The sequence below is a fragment of the Capra hircus genome, chromosome 20 (genome assembly GCF_001704415.2).
Source record: "Capra hircus breed San Clemente chromosome 20, ASM170441v1, whole genome shotgun sequence".
In the NCBI taxonomy this organism is placed as follows: Eukaryota; Metazoa; Chordata; class Mammalia; order Artiodactyla; family Bovidae; genus Capra; species Capra hircus.
The window spans coordinates 41,999,864-42,019,689 of record NC_030827.1 but is presented as its reverse complement, the minus strand read 5'-3'; the positions used below and the strand labels follow the sequence as shown (position 1 = coordinate 42,019,689).

At 41.8% G+C, this 19,826-nt stretch overlaps 1 protein-coding gene across 3 annotated transcripts in view; it reads right to left on the bottom strand.

The window, feature by feature from the left end:
- The window catches only part of DROSHA (drosha ribonuclease III), a 123,120-nt gene that overhangs the window by 34,309 nt on the left and 68,985 nt on the right, over positions 1 to 19,826 (bottom strand). For all 3 annotated transcript variants that reach the window (XM_018065630.1, XM_018065629.1, XM_018065628.1), the window contains 6 exons: positions 19,532 to 19,639; positions 13,440 to 13,547; positions 12,772 to 12,910; positions 12,365 to 12,425; positions 1,510 to 1,569; positions 130 to 229 (listed from right to left, as the gene is read on the bottom strand). In XM_018065630.1, the coding sequence (XP_017921119.1) occupies positions 130 to 229; positions 1,510 to 1,569; positions 12,365 to 12,425; positions 12,772 to 12,910; positions 13,440 to 13,547; positions 19,532 to 19,639 (576 nt within the window). The remainder of the gene's footprint in view (positions 1 to 129; positions 230 to 1,509; positions 1,570 to 12,364; positions 12,426 to 12,771; positions 12,911 to 13,439; positions 13,548 to 19,531; positions 19,640 to 19,826) is intronic.

Below are 19,826 nucleotides of genomic sequence, written 5' to 3'. Positions count from 1 at the left end.
CCTTCCTCGTCAATAGAATATTAAACCCTTAATACACCCTAAAGTTACTGATTCAAATGCAAAGTTATGCACGGGCTGAAGAAGAGAATGTAGACTTCACTGCAAATAAAGTGCAGACACTTGACATACCTTTGCTAGCATGGCAAGGTGCTGGTTCTGAACGATGGCGGTCCGATAGGTTGCTAATCCCCCCTCTTCCAGACTGGGAAACAGATAGTACAAATGGACACTGCCAAAAAAAGCACACAGATAAGTATGTATCACAATATTCTGTACGTGGTTCTGAGTCTAAAACAACAGCGCTGACACATATCTGCACAGTGCATACCAGCTGGGTTGAACTAAACTGAAAGGTCTCTGAAGAGTTAAACAGTAAACACAGTAAATCTGAACGGGCTAAAACCCAAACAAGCATCCACTCATCTGTTCACACTGACTTCTGTAAAAAGAGCTCTCTGAAATACGAAGACAATGAAGACCTGAACAATCATTCATCCTGCTGAGAGCAACCCTATCTAACACTTGAAAAGGGAGCCTGGAGACAGAGAGTTTTGCTTGGGTTGGGTTATAAGGGTCCCTGAAGAGAGCTTTGAGCAGGGCAGCCAGGTGGCACATTCGTCACAAGTACAGATGGGGACAGGAACAGAACCAGGAGCGGCAAACAGAGCCAAAACTGTTGATCAGGGAACTACGGGAATTAGGAAGAAGGCTGATGAAAAACCAGGCCGGACCACAAGGGTAACTGCGCTCTCCTAACTCTCAAACTAGTTCTGAAGACCCACTGTTGATTGGGGCAGCTAAGCTAGTTTGGTCCTATTGTGTCCAGTGAGAACACGCTGAGAAATCTGTTCTTTTGCCTCATTTCATCCTTCGTGGGAAAAGAAATGATTGAAAGAGAATAAAAATAGCTTGAGACAGTTCCAAAAGCAACATGTGCTATCTCCCTTTAAGAGAAATTTTATGAGTATTGAAAAACCAAAATGTACTTTCCTACCTCTACCTCCAAATTAAGGATCCAAAAACATTTCTGGGGAGAAAACACACAAACATACAGACACACATATACTAGACACACCCCAAAAAATCTAGTTATTAAAATTCTCATAAGCTTTCCTTCCCTTGAGTTCAGAAAGAGTGAGAAAGGGATCAAAGACAAATCCCAGAAAATGAAATGACATTTTAAAATATCATCCCTTTCTTTACAAATTGAATATAAGCTCTGAAGCATCTAGACCAAGACAAGCTGATCTCTCGTGGCTGTAGCAACTTGAACATAAACTTGACAGGACAGAGACGCTAGCCTTTCATCTTGTAATCCTGCTCATTACAGCATCAGTGAGTGCAAGTTATCAGGGCAAGAGCCACAGACATGGAGCTTTTAAGCTCTACAGAAGAGACCAAAACCACTGTGTTTCAAGGCTTTATTGGGCTAATTACAAAGAAGGTAATGTATTAAGTATGTTGCCTATAAAATGCAATTATTGGGGAACAGCAGAAAAGCCTACTTACCTGGTCAGAAATTCAACGACAGCATCACCCAGGAACTCCAGCCGTTCGTTGTGATTAATCCTACAGGAGAATTAAAAAGCTCTCTTAAAATACCGCACATTTACATTTCCTCCCTCTCTTCTCAAAGGAAAGGATGCTGAGGGTTGGCTCCTTTAGTAATCAAAGCACCCTAACTTACTCCTCATAATCAAGGGCTCTGATGGCCATCCTGCTAGGGGGGTGCCTAGTAGGGAAGGGAGGAGGGAGCACTGCCCCTACCATGGGGTTCAGGCTTTCTACCCTGGTGCCTCCGTCCCCTGGGAATCAGATTTAAGGCAATGAGACATCAGCCTAACAACTGTGAATCTTTCTACACTGCTATCAGGTGGACGAGAGAAGGGAGAATGCATTCTTAGAGCAAGAATAGTGGAAAATCAGCACTGGCACCATGCTCTAGCTTCCCAAGGTCCAAACTCTGAATTTGACCTCATGTCTAAAATCTCTTAAAATGGGCCTAACCTACGTTTTCAGTCTCTTCCACCAATGCACTGGGGCCTTTTCTAAAACTGCCTGGTCCTCTCTGAAAAGTGCATGTGTGCTGGTCCTCTCTGAAAAGTTGCTTCAGTTTTGCCCGACTCTTTGCAACCCTTTGGACTGTAGCCTGCCAGGCCCCTCTGTCCATGGGCGTCTCCAGGCAAGAATACTGGAGTAGATTGCTGTGTCCTCCTCCAGGGAATCTTCCCGACCCAGGGATGAACTAGCGTCTCTTAGGTCTCCTGCACTGGCAGATGGGTTCTCTACCACTGCTATCCTCTCCCACCAATGCACTGGATCCTTTTCCAGAATGCCTGGTCCTCTCTGAAGAGGGCATCCCCTAGAATACTCAGTGTCTCTGTGCAGGCCAAGCTCTGTGCTGCCCTGGAGCTTTCAGGTCTCCTCGGTACAGGAAGATTCCCTGCAAACCAACTCATCCCTCGAGGTCTAGCAGAATGTGAGCTCCAGATGAACCCCCACCTGAGTGCCTTATCAAAATGAGTACACTCTCTCGGTGCAGAGACTGCATTTTATTTATTTCAATTATTTTGAGGAAGGTGCATCTTACAAGCTGAGTTTCTCATGTCGGAGAACGAGGCTGAAACGGCAGGAAGGTGGCTCACGGAAGCCTCCTTCCACCTGTGAGTCTCTCACTGCAAGCAGGTCACCATGTCTCTGTTTAGCAGAGATGTGACCTGATCTAACTGAAGCTGTTAAAGGCCACTCTGGCTGCCTTTAGCAGAGATTGAGAGCAGTAAAGACAAGCACTGGGGCGGATACTGCTGTGGTCCTGATGTGACATGATGGAGGCACAGGCTGAAGAGGTGACAGAGGAGGGGCAGAGATGCCGTCAGATTTGGGAGACATTTGAAAGGTGCAGCAGAAAAGAGGTGCTGATAGTTGGGACTAGGAAGCTAACCAATAAGAAAAGGATGAAGGGCAGTGCCAGACTCTGGCTCACGTGGCTGGGTGAAAAATGCTGCCATTTACTGCAATGGGAAGACCAAGAGCGAGAACAGGTTTGGGAAGAAGCAAGAGATGCCTTGTAGACATGCTAACTTTGAAATGTGCATAAAATATCCAAACGGAGAGATCCAGCAAAACGCTAGGTTGCCATTTCCTTCTCCAGGGGATCTTCCCAACCCAGGGATTGAACCTGAGTCTCCCGCATCGTAGACAGACGCTTAACAGTCTGAGCCACCAGCTCAGAGTGCCTGTTATTCACAGATAAGAACAAAGTTAGTAATAAATCTACGTGTGTGTGTGTTAGTCAGTCATTTCCAACTCTTTGCGACCCCATGGACTGTAGCCTGCCAGGATCCTCTGTCCATGAAATTCTCCAGGCAAGCATACTATAGCAGTTGTCTATACATCGACAGGATTTCAGATGCTGAAACTGGATGGCACTAGTGAGGCAGAGAATGGAGCTAGGCAAGAGGTCCCAGGACTGAGCCTAGGAAAGGGTCATGGCTGTGGTCCAGCAGAAGGGAAGCCAGCATAGGGGAACTGGCAAGGTGGTGGGAGGAAGAGGAGGCCAGTGTTATCCTGTAGCCAAAGAGAAGAGCATGCTTCAATAAAGAAACAGACTCAGCTAGATGAGAAGAGAGCATTGACTCATACCAGGGAGATGGCTGAAGCCACGGAAGGGCAAGCTCTGTGAAATGGTGGAGACAAGCCAGACTGTGACCCGAGTAGGCTGGGAACTCGCGTGTTGTCTGAAGCCGTGCAAAAGAATATCCTAGAATAAGTTACTGCCTGAGAGTTGAAAGGAACTAAGAAAGAATAAATTTTTTAAAAAGAGAGAAATTAACATTATCCTATTCTTTCCCACAAGCCAGTAAAATAAACATGCATTTTCTGTGGTAAAGACTATCATCTCCCCAACAGTTCAAAGTATAATACAGGAAAATCTAGTTAAGGTGGAAAGCAAGAAGCCCTGGCCGGAGTCCAGAGTGAAGATGAACCATACTTTGGACTGTCTTGTGCTTAACTGAAGAATAACAAGACAACCAGTCAAAGAATAATAGCTGCTTTGTGTCATATACTATTTTGAATTAAGTCATATTGGTACAAATTTTATTTAATTTCATTTATAAACTTTCAGGGAGACAGGAACTACATCAAGGATTTTAATAACCTTGAAGGTAGACCCTTATTCAGTGTGTTAAAATACAAGGTCACAGTGCTAAACAAGTTTATTCAATAGTAAGTCTGCCATCCATTAAATAATTTGTCCCCTAGCCAGCATATGTTTATTTGTATCCTCACTGTGACTAAACTCTGGCAGTAGGCCACAAATGAAAATGGGGGTTAAATACCACTTTAGTTTATTATTATATCAGACAATTCCTAACCCAGTGGTTTATCTGAAAAAATGGACAGAGTGAGTTGCTGGTCCTCGCTGTCTACAGCGGCAAGTCTTTTGTTCCTTCTTCCGTTGTTTATACTTCCTTTAATCACCCCTGTTTAAATACCAGCAAGCTCCAAGATGAGATGTTTACAGAGCAGTAAACATTCCATTTGCTTTTGAGAACTGAATCAACAGAGGCATTATGAAATTTAGATTAACTGTAGCAGTTAGATAGCACATTTGGTCTGTGGAAATCAAAACACTTCATAAAACAGAAGTCTCCCCGTAATAGTAATTACTATAAGGTGTCATCTACTCCATAGAAAACCATCTTGGGATGGGCCAAGTCCAAGGGTAACTGCTAGAGGGAGGGAACGAATGACATTTTCTTACCTTTGCATTCCAAGCCTCAAGGGGAAACTGATAGGGCACAGCCAGAATGGGCCTTGCAGGTGGACTGAAACTTCCACCCAACCCAGGAATTCCTTATGTCCATTACATCTATTTGTAGCTCAGCTGGTAAAGAATCTGCCTGCAGTGCGGGAGTCCTGGGTTCCTGGGTAGGCAAGATCCCCTGGAGAAGGGAAAGGCTACCCACTCCAGTATTCTGGCCTGCAGAATCCCATGGACTGTATAGACCATGGGGTCGCAAAGAGTCGGACATAACAGAGAGTCTGACATGACTGAGCAACTTTCACACTATGGTAATTATAAAAAAAATATTATAATAGAGACTATAGGCATACCTCATCTGGGGCTTCCCTGATAGCTCAGTTGGTAAAAAATCCACCTGCAATGCAGGAGACCCCAGTTCGATTCCTGGGTCGAGAAGATCTGCTAGAGAAGGGAAAGGCTACAAAATCCAGTATTCTGGCCTGGAGAATTCCACGGACTGTACAGTCCATGGGGTTGCAGAGAGTCGGACATGACTGAGAGCTTTTCACTATTACATCTAACTGAACACTTGTGGGGAGAAGCCCTACTGGATCTCAGATCCAACTGGACCCATGGATCCCAGATTAAGCATCTATTCACATATATTCAATGCACTGTTAGTGTTTTTAATGATAAATACTAAATGTATAACTGATTGGAGAAGAAAATGGCAACCCACTCCAGTATTCTTGCCTGGAGAATCCCACGGACAGAAATAGTCTGGCAGCTATAGTCCAAACGGTTGCAAGGAGTCAAACACGACTGAAGCAATTTAGCATGACTGAAAGGGTACTCTGCAACTACCGTTTCCTTAAACAGACCTTAATAAACAGTCTATACGTGTTTCTCCATTGATCCCATAGATCCTCACACATTATGTCCAGCAATGACTCTACCAAGCAAAACAAAACACAACAAAGGAAGGCTGCTTGAGTTTCTTACTTCTCCATTACAGTCTTCTGGCCCCTCATTCCCAAAGGTCCTACTAATAACATGGATCCCCTGAATGCGACCAAATGCCTAAACCTTCAGAGACCTTCGCTGTGGTAACATTTCCCTGTGATTTGCATTAGTTAAATATAACTATACAGCTGAGATTTATGCGGTTCAACAGTGACACTTCAAAAACTGACAGGTTAACTTGTAACCATAAAAGTTAATTATTTTGTAGTTTTGATAGGCAGGCAGATTTTTATCTATTAATTTTTAAGTCCTTATGTCTTTTGTAAATACTAGCTGATTCCAAATCAGATTACGAGACTCACCAGCCGTTAAACTTCTGAAGGCTCTGACCATGACCTTTCCTAATGCTCCCATTTCCCTGTTTCTAGTCAACAGGTAAAAAACCTGGAATAAAAGTAGTATCATGAATGGCCTTCTTTCCTTTAAGCCTTATTTACTGGGCCCCTGCTTTCTGAAAGGCACTAATTGGAAAAGAAAAAGAATTTGAAAAAAAGAAGAGAGAGAGTAGGATCAAAGACCTTCCAAATGCTCACAGTATTAAAAAAAAAACTATGACACAAAATATTAATAGTACCTGGGAGAACGGAAACTTGCACCATAAAAGAAATGCTGGCAGAAAGTGAGCGCAGCAACAATGACTGCCGGCATTCAGGGAAGGGAGAGGGTACGCTCGAGTGCACAGGAAGTATTTTAGTCTTACTGGTGTGCAGAAGGCTACGGGGAAGACAGCAATGTGCCTGGAAGGGTGGCCTGGGTCACCAGGTGCTGGGATTGTCAGGCGAGGAGGTTCAGACGTATTCAGCAGGTGACGCGATATCACAAAAAGCCTTCAAGCAGTTTACAGCTACAAACTAGAATGGAGGCTCTAAAAATAGCAAGATGACGCCTGGAGAGGCCGTCTGGAGGAAGACCCGACAGAAGGCGGCACTAACTGCATGGCAGGATGGGCAGGGTTGGGAGGAGTGGCTTTCGGTGGGGCTGGGGAAGAACTCCACCCAGCTCCCCAATCTGCCCTGTTCCTCCACCTGCAGTCCTGGACACGGATGCCCAAACAACCTACTAGCCTACTGGCTGTCTTGTTCCTTTCTCAAGTCTAAAATTCTGAGCAGGCTTGCTTGGGAGGAAATATACCCACTGATGCTTGAAACTGCAGTGTTTGTTTCAAACATGTACAAATACTTCCAAGGAGCAGACTACCGCATCCCACTTTATAATAGCAAACTAAGAAACAAACAGGGAAGAGGGCACGTTGTTTCAAGTGAACTCAATTATTCAAGTGCATGGTATATAACTGACCCATAACCCCTGAACCACCACCAGAGCTCTCTTTGGCCCCACAGCAGTCTGGCATGGCTGTTGTGTTTTTGACCTTCACTGAAGTGCTTAGCAGAGTCTTCCTTATATTATGCATGTTTATGGAACTCTTACCCCACCCCAGGTAGTCATACCTCCTGGTGAGCAGGGGCTATGTCTTACTTGCCTTTGAAAGAAGTGAAAACGTCAGTTGCACAGTCGTGTCCAACTCTTTGAGACCCCATGGACTGTAGCACGCTAGACTCTTCTGTCCATGGAATTCTCTAGGCAAGAATACTGGAGTGGGTTGCCGCTCCCTTCTCTGGGGGATCTTCCTGGCCTAGGGATTGAACCCAGGTCTCCTGCACTGCAGACAGATTCTTTACCATCTGAGCCACAATCACTAAGGGTATGGTCATGCTGAGGAGGTTGGTAGGTGGCAGGCAGAGAGGAAAAAGAAAGGCTTCCCTGACTGGGAACTGAACCTGGGCCCGGCAGTGACAGCGCCAAATCCTAACCAAAATACCTGTGAACTGCCTCACACTCAAAAGGCACTGGACAAATGTCTGTTGGATTAAATCTGTCTGCATTTCTTCAGTACAGCTCCCAGGGCCGTGCACAGCTGGGGCTACTACACAGCCACAGCCAAGCAGCCGCCAGACTGGCTGCCGAGGCAAGGAGGCTCTTTCTGAATAGAAAGCTGGGGTCAATTCTGCATCAGCAAAAAGATTGGACAGAAGGCAGGAAACTCTCAGCACAAGAGCCACAAAGGCCAGAACAGAAGTCAAAAGACAAGAGAAAGCATGTCTATTCTCTATCAGTGGTATCATTTTCAAAATGTAAATTCACAAAGAACACAGCTGGAAAACATAAACCATGAGGTTTAAACAGTGCTATCAAAAAGACATAATTTATATGCCAACAGCTGTGGGTGGGGTGGATGAGACAAAGATCACTTAAACCTGTGCTTTCATCACTGAAAAAGAATGGGTCAATGGCATGTATAGCCCTGCTGAAGGGGGCTGCAGGGGACCCAGGGTGCTACTTATTAAAATACAGAACTGGCCATCTGAAGACTTCACAGTATAGCAGGGTATAGGGAAACCAGGGCCATGCTATCCCTGAGGGTGTGATTAAGGCTCCTCTAATTAGACAGTTCTTTTCTGATCTTAGACTCGCAAGGAACACAGTAGTGAGACGTGTGATCATCTTCAAACTGGAATTTTAAAGTTTCGGCCTGCCTTTCTTTTTACCTCTTGATTGAAGAGGAAAAGACGGTTTGGTTCATGATAACCTTAAAAGAGAGCAACCTCAAGGCAAGCCTATTTGAAAAGAAAAAGGATACATGAAGAAAAAGGTAGGGGAGGAAGCTGTGCCAGCTCGACTGGGCACTCACCTGGCTGAAGAGGCCATTACCAGCCGCAGCAGTGTCTCAAGTCTAACCCCACTCTCCCCACCTTTCATCCATCTAAGTCTGCTTCCTAAGAGGGACAGGCCTGACTATTCAACTTTTCAGTGCCCCAGGGTTAAAAAAGCAAGTCTGTCTCAAACAGTCTCCTGTACTGGCTTTCAAAATAGAACCTGCTGTGCTTCACAAACAAAGATAAGCCTCCTGAAAGCAACCTCAGAGCCTCAGCAGCCATCAGCTATTTGCTTCCATTCCATTTTCTCGGATGTTAATGAGTTTATTTGGACCCCACCTACTTCCTTCCCAGCTTCTTCAGGGGCTCAAGGCCACACGAAAGTGAAAGTATTAATGTATGAAGGTAGCTTTTAAAATCAAGAAGTAAGACAGGGAAAGTTAACACATAAAACTTTCCAACCCATTATATGAGGCTAGTATTATCCTAATAATGAAATCAGACAAAAACATCAAAGGAAAGGAAAACTATAGGCCCGAAATCCTCAGCACAAAACCAGCAGACTAAATTCTACCTAAACACACCGTATAAGGACTATACACCATGATCAAGTATAATGTATCCCAGGAAGGCAAGGTTGGTTTAACACCCCCAAATCAATTAATATAACACAATGTGAATAAAATAAAATTTTAAAAAGCATGGTTATCTTAATAGATACAGAAAAAGCATTTGACAAAATTCAACACACTCTCATGACAAAAATATTAACACCAAGTAGGAACAGGAGGGAACTTCCTCAATATGATAAAAGGCACCTATGAAAAACTCATACACAATGGTAAAAGAATGTCTTCCTTTTAAGATTAAGAAGAAGGCAAGGAGCCTCTCTCACCACTTTTACAGGATATTGTACTAAAGATGCTAGCTAGGGCAACCAGATTAAGAAAATGAAATAAAAGGCATCCAGCCTGAAAAGGATGGATGTGAGAGTTGGCTGAATGGATGTGAAAAGGATGTGAGAAGGATGGATGTAAGGCCATAAAGAAAGCTGAGTGCCGAAGAATTGATGCTTTTGAACTGTGGTGCTAGAGAAGATTCTTGAGAGTCTCTTGGACTGCAAGGAGATCAAACCAGTCAATCCTAAACGAAATCAGTCCTGAATATTCATCGGAAGGACTGATGCTGAAGCTACAACACTTTGGCCACCTGATGCAAAGGACTGACTCACTGGAAAAGATCCTGATGCTGGGAAAGATTGAAAGCAAAAGGAGAAGGGGACAACAGAGGATGAGATGGTTGGATGGTGTCACCGACTCAATGGACATGAGTTTGAACAAGCTTTGGGAGTTAGTGATGGACAGGGAGACCTGATGTATTGCAGTCCGTGGGGTTGCAAAGAGTCGGACATGACTGAGAGACTGAACTGAATGGAACTGAGTCTGAAAAGGAAAAAGTAAAACTATCTCTATTTACAGGTGAAATGATCGTCTACATAGAAAATCTTGAAGTGAAGTGAAAGTCGCCCAGTCATTCTGACTCTTTGCGACCCCATGACTATACAGACCATGGAATTCTCCAGGCCAGAATACTGCAGTGAGCAGCCTTTCCCTTCTCCAGGGGATCCTCCCAACCCAGGGATCAAACCAATCTCTTGCGTGGCAGACAGATTCTTTACTAACTGAGCTATCAAGGAATCCCAGAAAATCTTAAGGAATCAACTAAAAAACTATTGGAGCTAACAAATGAGCTCATCAAGGTTGCAAGATACAAGATCAAAATAAAAAATCAACTGTATTCCCTATATGCTTGCAATGAACAATCCCAAAATAAAAATTATAAAAATAATTTCATTTAGAATAGCACTGTAAAGAATAAAATACTTGGGAATAAATTCAACAAAAGACATACAAAATGTGTACTCTGGAACCTAAAAAACATTACTAAGAAATTAAAGACAACAAATGAGAGACAAAGACATTTAATGTTCAGGGAACAGGAGAAGTATTAAGCAGGAGACTTAATATTAAGATGGTAATCATTCACAAACTCACCTATAGATTTACCACAATCCCTATCAAAATTCCAGCTAGCTTCTTTGCAAAAGTTTAACTAATTAAAAAATTCATGTGGAAAGGTAATAGGCCTAGAATAGCCAAACAATCTTAAAAAAAAAAAAAGAAAGCTAGCTAGAAAAGGGAACTTGCATTTCTAGGTTGCAAAACTTATTACAAAGCCACAGTAATCAAAGCAATGCGGTAGTGGCTTAAGATCAGGCACACAGGTCAATGGAATGAACTAAGAGTCAAAAATATACCCCCATATATACCATCAGGTGATTTTCAATGAGGGTGATTTCAACCAAGGTGACTCAGTGGGGAAAGATTAGCCTTTTCAAGAGTGGTGGTGCTGGGATAAGTGGATATCTGCAAGCCAAAGGAAGCAGCTGGACCTCTATGTCATATCAGTTCTAACTCAGAACAGACCAAAGATCTAAATGTGAGAGAAAAAGCCATAAAGCTCTTAGAAGAAACAGACGTAAATCTCTATGACTTTAGATTAGGCAATGGTTTCTTAGACATGACACCAAAAGCAAAAGGAATGAAAGTAACATAATTTGTCTATTATTTGGAATTAATCAAAACTTCTGTGCTTCATTAAAACATTAAAAAGATGATCTACAGAATGAGAAAAAAATTTTTTACAAATCATGTACCTGATAAGGGATTTGTATCTGAATACACACAAAAAAACGATTGTAACTCAATAACAAAAAGTAACTTGATTAAAAAATGGAAAAAGGATCCAAATAGATATTTCTCCAGCAGAGATATATGAATGACCCAAAAGCACATGAAAAGATGCTCAACATCATTAGTGATCAGAGAAATACAACAAAACCACAATGAGATAATATTTCATTTCCACTAGGAAGCCCCAGAGAAGGCAATGGCACCCCACTCCAGTACTCTTGCCTGGAAAATCCCATGGACGGAGGAGCCTGGAAGGCTGCAGTCCATGGGGTCGTGAAGAGTCGGACACGACTGAGTGACTTCATCCCTTTTCACTTTCATGTATTGGAGAAGGCAATGGCAACCCACTCCAGTGTTCTTGCCTGGAGAATCCCAGGGACGGCAGAGCCTGGTAGGCTGCCGTCTATGGGGTCGCACAGAGTCGGACACGACTGAAGCGAATTAGCAGTAGCAGCAGGGAGCCCAGGTTCAAAAAGACAGCTAATAACAAGAGTTGGGAAAGATGCAAAGAAACCAGAACTTTCATATATTGCTACTAGGAATATAAAATGGTACAGACTCTTTGGAAACAGTCTGGCAGTTCCTTAAGGGAAAGGTGAAACAGAGTTACTATATCATCCAGATATTCCACTTCACTTATATACCCAAGAAAACTCAAAACATGTCCATACAAAAACCTGCACACAAATAATCATAGCAACATCATTCAAGATAACCAAAAAGGAAAAAGAACAAATGACCATCAATCTGATGACCAGATAAACAAAATGTGGTCTACCTATACCATGGAATATTATTTGGCAATAAAAAGAAATGAAGAACTAATATATATGACAACATGGATAAACCTTCTAAGCATTACATAAAGTAAAATACACCAGTCACAAAAGACCACATATTGTATGATACCATTTATACAAAATGTTCAGAATAGGCAAATTCACAAAAATTAAAAGTGGATTAAAAGAAGACTGCTGGTTGCCTAGGGCTGGGCAACCTGAGGGAAATACGGAGTATGAGGTTTCCTTTGGGCATGACGAAAATGCTCTAAAATTAGACAGTGATCACAGGTACACCATTTTGTGAAGATACCAAAAACCACCGAATTGTATGCACTTTAAATGGATGAATTGTATGGTATGTGAATTCTATTTCAACAAAACTAATATAAAAAAAATTTACTTTACCTTGAGGGAGTTGGGTCATCTTGGCCAAGGCGTGACATAATATTTATTAAGGTGTTAATTCCTATTTTTTTTAAAAAAATCACAAGTCAATATTGTTAGAAGCATTCCAGAACCATCATATGACATCCAGAAAGAAAATTATTCATCTCACTCCAATTTGACTTGCATGTGGACAAGTTTGATCAACTTAGTTACTTTAAACACTTTTTGATAGGAGAAATTAAATCTTCTCAAAAATGCATTCACTCTTATTATAATGCTGTGCTCAAAGTAAATGTCACTACATATGAGTCAAGAAGCAGTAAACGATGGCAGAATGAAACAGTTACCAGGGAACCATTCCTGGTGGGGATTTAATTTACAGCAGGGGATACAGAGCAAAAGAGGAGAGTGTAATCCAAACGGACCTTTTTTTCGCATGTGCATGTGATGAACTTTTCTATCTCCATATTTGGGCTGCCGAATTCCACAGTTAGACAAAGAATTCCTGGCATGATCAGGATTCATTCCAAAATTTAAGTGATGACTTGGGTGGGTCATGGCCAGCTAAAATTCCAAAGACATAAGTTCAGTTTTAAAAACTCAGCATAAAAAAAATTTAATAAAAACCAAAAAAAAAAAAAAAAAGCATAGAAGCCCCATCAAAATTGAAACAGGAAAGAGACTTGTTTATCTGATTAAATTTTAAGCCCCAAACTTTCCATTTTCTCCAGTGTCAAATTTCCAGAGCTTTGGTCCAAGTCCTCTTCCACAAACAAACCTAAAAACCCACATCTTTCAGAGAATTAGAATACACAGCACCTGGAAAGAAGAGTCACAAAAGAGGAAAAAATGAAAGAAGAGCTCAGGTTTGACAGGCAAATCTGGAAGCTTTGGTCTATTTCTTTAGGGACAGTCTAAAAAAAAAAGTGAGGAAAGGGGTTTGGAAGTGGCAATCAGAGTAGAGTAATGGAGAAGGCTATGTTTCTAGACATCCTCATCCTCTCCAGAATATTCTCCATACTCCACTTGTAACCTGCAAGATGAATTACTCCTATCTTGTTATTATATAAATGTACAGGAGAGTAACTCTCACCTGTAACAGGCAACGATCTTGGAAAGTATATCCTATCAACTTGTCCAGATGCATTAGGCACTGGTGGTAGCGAATATGATGGGTCAGAACTGGCAGCATCATGGCATGCTAGGAAAAAGCACATTTCAATGTTTAATTCTCTAAAAATGTATTAAAAAATATTTCATTCATTTTACAGCAAACAGAAAAGATTTTTTACATCCCAAATCCCATCTCCCAAAGTCTTAAAACAGTGTTCTGGCAGCATGGCACCCTGGCATACCCTCTGCAAGGGGCAGTGGACTAAGTTGTTAGAGATACAGTCTCTGGAACCAGAGCGCCTGGGTCCAAATTCTGCTCTGTCGTTCACCCATCCTGGGACTTAGGGTAAGCTACTTAACCTCTCTGTTTCTGTTTCCTCACCTGTCAACTGAGGATAACTGGTGTAGCTACCTTCAAGGACAGTTAAAAGAATCAAATGAGTAAATACAAAAGGCTGCTTAGAAGAGGGCATGTGTGGCCCTCACTGAAGTAGGAAGAGCCCTGGTTCATCAGCAGCCAGCAGTGTAGCCTTGAGGAAGCCATGAGAATTTCTGTACCTCCTTGTTTCTTTAATTCAAAGGGAATGGATTAGGACTCACAAATTCTGAAACTTTGTCAGGGTCAAGGCACTTCTGAGATCTAAGTAAAATGAGTCTTTCCCCAGAAAAAGGCCTGTGTGCACAAACACGCAAAAATTTTATGGAATTTTAATGAGTTCACAGATCTATAAAGCCCATCATTAGCCTCTGGGTAAGAACTTCTCAGCCAGATGATCTCGAAGGGCCATTCCAGGTTTAACACTCAATCTAACATTATGAGATAACTTTTATAAAAACCATCAATACAGTTAAATCACCTGAGGACACAGAACTTTTATTTCAATCACTTTTCATTTGGCTATAGATTCCTTATTGGGAGACAATTTCATGGAGAGCGTATCTTTTTCCTTTTTTTAATAACGTTTCCCTAGAAATCAAGAGAATGAAGAAGTCATTCTTATTCATCAGAACCTGGAGGATGGGCACAGCCCACAGAATGACTGACATGTGCTTTCTATCATTTTAGTCTTTGAAGTATTTTAAGCTGACATTATTTAAAAATACATGGTAATGGATTTGCTTGAAATTACAGAAATCAGTTCCCTGTATTAACTTATAAAGAAAGATTAGTTCTCCCAAAAAGGATCTTTAATCAACAGAAAAGTCTTTCTTTCCAGTTTAATTCAGTAAATATGTATTGAGCACCTCCACATGCAGGGCTTATAATAGCTGTGGGAAAGAAAAAAGATGGAGACACTCTTTTCGCCCCCAGGGGCTTCCCAGAGATATCCTATTCTGATTCGAATTACTGGCATTTTGTCCACTATGTTTTGATCCATGCTGTATTAAAAAACACAACAATAAGGAAACAAAGTATGCGGTCAAAGTATAATGCAGTTTCCCAGGCATTTCAACTGCACAGGGCTCATGGTAATTGAGGCTAAGCACTCAAGGAGGAGGGGTCATGAAGACTATGCAGTGTAACTATCTTTCTAAAGTATGAATTCAAACTGGTGAGTTGTTTTCGTATCTCCAGCGAGAGAAGAATCATTACCTGTTAAGAAATGAACTATCTTCTGAGTATGCTGATTATTAGAAAATAGTCTATCCCTCTGATCTACCCCAGAAAAGAACAAAATACATTTAATGGCAAAGTTCCCACATCTTCTCTTCACCAAACTAAGTCTTATTTTCTTTATTCTTTACTCACACGAAACAGCTGTGAGTCCCTTCATCACTTCCTCTAAACTTGCTCCAAATAGAGCCAGGGTCTCTTTCCAAGTAAGTATGGTTCTTGTGAACACCACAGAAAGGTAGGTACGACCAACGTCCATTTTGTATCCCTGACAAATAAGTCTCGAGGTTCTCTATAAGACTCCAGCTCAGTTTGTTAAATGATCAATCTTTGCAATGTTGAGACCACACACAATCACTAAGCATCTCCATTCATTTCTAGAAACTGCTTTCACTTTATTTACTTGTTTGATTTATTTTTATTTGGCTGTGCTGGGTCTCAGCTGTGGCACGTGGGATCTTTGGGATCTTTGATCTTCAATGTGGCATGCGGGATCATTTTTTTTAGTTGCAGCAGGTAGGATCTAGTTTCCTGACCAGGGATCAAGCCCAGGGCTCCCTGCTGATCCTGCATCCACATACTGTGAAGTTCCTCCATCTCCTCCATCACTTGTCCAGGCTCATTCAATATTACCATCGACAGCATTGGCAGCAGCAGAACATCATCACATGTTCCATCACCTTGTCCTTGTACTTGAGAATCGTGCTGCTGTCTGAACAATTCATGCTGTGAGAACGAGTGACATCTACCACCTTTTTTGCCTCGCTCCACTCTCTCAGTTTTCACTTTTGTTTCCATCATTATTGCATGGCGCTTCTTAGCAGTACCAGCTACATTGCTGCTACTTTTATGTTGCTCCCAGATATCCTGGGCTTGAAATAAAGATACTATATACCACTGTACTCTAACAGTGCTATATAGTACACAAAAGCACAACTACCCACAGAGGATGCATACATGTGACAATGTACATCAGACACGTGAATTACCTTACCTGGCTGAACATTCAAACACGTTTGCATCTTTCGAAGTCCACAACTTGAAGGTTCGCATGTAGTGGACTCACTGTAGCCCAAACACAACTCTCTGTCTACACAGCACTCACCACCACTCTGTTCTTCTTTTCAATTTTCTTCAGGCACCCTGCCTTCTAGTTTTTTCCAGTTTCACATGGGCCTCAGACTGGTTATATGTTAAACTGACATAGTTTCTTGGCTCCTTTTTTGACGTCTCTGTGTGTCACATTTTTTCATCCTCCATCCTCAGGATTCAGTTTATTGATTTCCATGGACCTCCCGCTTGGTAGCACAGGGCACAGGTACCTACTCTTCTAAGTCACCAAGTCAACTTTGGTGTGCAAAACCTTGTTCTTAAAGTACAGACACCATAGAGAGATGATGCTTTTCCTCTTCTGAGTTATAATGCTGAATTTCTCAGCCTCAGTATCAGGTTTTGACTCCTGCTTTTTCTTCTGTATTACCCGGAATTCATTCTAACAAGCGGTGACACTGAGAAATCTTTCAACAGTTTCTCTCTAAACATGGTTCAAGTCTGCGATTAGTTGACATGTAATTCCAGGTTACAGGACCACCTCTATGTTTTCATTCCTCCTAACACTGGTTGGGGCATATCAGGTAGAATTTTCTAATCTCGTAACAACCCTTGGTAACTGCTGTGGTTGGGAAATTACACTTCCAGAATGAGAAACTGGGACTCAGGTTGCTCTGCCTTAGATTCAACACAACAGCTTTATTGCCAGTGGCTGCCAGACAGCATCACAAGGCTTTTGCCAGCAACCCACCAGCAATTATTATTACCCTACCCGGCCCCCACCCCAGGATTTCAGAGATGCACTCAGCCATTTTATCTTAAAACTAAATATGAGTTCATTTCTCCACAGGCTTCAGGGTTACTCAGCGTATTCCATGTATAGATTTCATTTAACTGTTATTTCTCAGTCAGATTCTTATTCTTCATTACCAAAAATACTAACCACTTTTACTTCATATTACACGCCACCTGAGCAAACTCCGGGAGATGGTGAAGGACAGGAAAGCATGGTGTGCTGCAGTCCACAGGGTCACAAAATGAGTCGGACACAAATGAGCGACTGAACAACAACACCTCTCCTGTCATCTTTTTTGATGAACACACATGAAAACGAAAACATCTATTCTGAGATAAGAAACTATAGTTAAGAGGCAATGCAACTTGTGAAAAAGTAGGACTGGAGGATGGAAGCCTGGCTTCCACCAGCTGGCTGTCTTTGGAACAGCAGGAGTCCTCCACGTGGAGGAGCCATCATCACACAAGAAGCATTCATCTTTGGCCAAGTCCTGCTCAGGAACCTTGTCTCCAGCCAGTCAAACACAGGAACTGACTGTTTCTGGCTACGCACATACTCAGTCATGTGCAATTCTTTGAGACCCCATGGACTGCAGCCCGCCAGGCTCTTCTGTCCATGGGATTTTCCTATCAACCTCAAAATAGCATGTAAAAATGTAATATATACAGAGAGCGAGAGAAGATAACCTAGTCATCCAGCTGCTTCCAATCCAGCTGGGAAGCCAGAGTTAGGTTCTTGTGACACAGCTGAAGGACATAAAACTACAGGGTTCATTCAGGACCCCTATTTGTTTTACCAAAAGAAAGGGCAGAAAGAGCTCAAACTTTAAAAAAAAAATTGTGTTCAGTGGAACTAAACTGATCTAGGAACTGCTCCACAGACAATGGGACACTCCCTCCACACCCACTAGTCACCAATCAATCAGTTGGTTTTTCTTTTTTTATCTTTTTACAAATTAGGGTTTCACAGGGTTTTGTTTAATTAAAAAAAAAAAAAAACTACACAGTTACATCAAAAACATAAGTTTAAAAATCACTGAACTAGAAGAACTCTAAGATCCTTTCCAGTTCTCAAAGTTCCATAATTTCAGGATCTCTTAAACAATCAACTTTGACGTCACTGAGATCAGCAGATGGCTGGACATTCCATTCACTGTTACTACAATGTCTTAAGCATCTATGTTGGGGTTACAGTGCTATGTTGGTTTTGGAGAAACACTAGCAAGCTGAAAAAATGGGTGATATTATAGCTCCAAGTGGCCCTAAGAAACAATCAATGGAAGTAAGATATCTACTTCTGAAAGCATTTACAGTTAAAAAAATTCGTCAATGGGTAATATAACTGAGGACTTTTCAGACAGACTGGCATCCACTACAGATGATTATTTTCAAACTACTTAGCAATACTGCATCAATAGCAGTTCAGCAAAAAAACATTTAGCTTCACATGGTAAATGAATTACATAGCAATTCCTTTAATGATAGGATTAAATTCCACTGTTCAATACAATAATTAAATGCCAGCATTGATTTAAAAAAAAACAACTCATTACAATGAAATGAATACCTAAGAGTATCTGGACTCATTACAATACGTGCTACCATCACAAGAGGTAAGTGGCAGCTTGGAATATTCTTCCAAAAGGCTAAACACAGCAAACCACACTGATCCCAGTCTGTATAATCATTTCCTTTACTTAATTCCCATGGAGTGCAACCAATATCAATTGTAACAAAAGAATCAAGTGAACAGTCAAAGAATATGCTGGATTTGAGGGATGTCTAATTTGGTAAAAATTCACATTTAAGGAAAAAAATACCTCTTAGTGAGCCAGTTATATACTGCTGAGATGTTCCTCTATTAAGTCTACCCCCCAACCCCGCAAAAATGGGCTGGGCTTCCTTGATGGCTCAGTTGGTAAAGAATCTGCTTGCAGTCCAGGAGACTCACTGGGTCGGGAAGATGCCCTGGAGAAGGGAACGGCAACTCACTCCAGCATTCTTGCCTGGAGAATTCCATGGACAGAGGAATCACTGAGATACAGCGGACTAGACTGGTGGGCTACAGTCCATGAGATCACAGAGTCAGACACAACTGAGCGACTAACACGTCACAAAGAAAAAATACTATCCTTTGGCTCAAATATGTATACTGTTTCTGCTCATTTAATACTTTCAGCTCTCTGCAGTATAAGTCTGGGTTCTCAGTCTGGAATGTTTGTACACACCACCTTCAGGAATCTGCCTGTAGAGCTGCCGGAGTATCTCTTTTGACAGGCACTTACCCACATGCTCAAACAGGCAGACGCATTTGAAGAACAGACCTGCCTTGCCTCAATGTGCGGAGACAGAATTGAACATTACTAAGTCAGCGCCTCCCACGGCCCCGCCAGGCACACGCACATGCACCACACACAACTACACAAGACAACATGAAAACTGACACAAAAACAGAACCCAAACGATAGAAAACAGTGTACTGTTGATGTTCCATTTAGCTACAAGGTAATACATCCTGCAGAAACTTCTCAGAATTAGGAAGACTTCAGTGCCAGATGCCTTTTAAAGGAAGAGATGTTTGGGTATAATTGTGTTCTCAGAAGCGTCATCACCTGACAGACATCAGAACGGATGCCAGTTTTCCAGAAGCCTTGGCTACTCAGCTCCACTGTTACTTCTCGCCTCATGGTATTCTTCTGTCGTATTTTTTGGAGTGCTTCCTAGAAAAGAACTCATTATGATGAGTAACCTGACAGTTCTAAAGCAATACTAAGCCAAACATCAAGCATTAGTAAATTAGCTGGATTCATTCACCCTTACATTCAGGTAGTCAAAATTCTTCATGCCAAATTAGATTTTAAAAAAATAATGAAAGGCCTTGAGAATAAGCCAGCTTTTCCTGGTAAA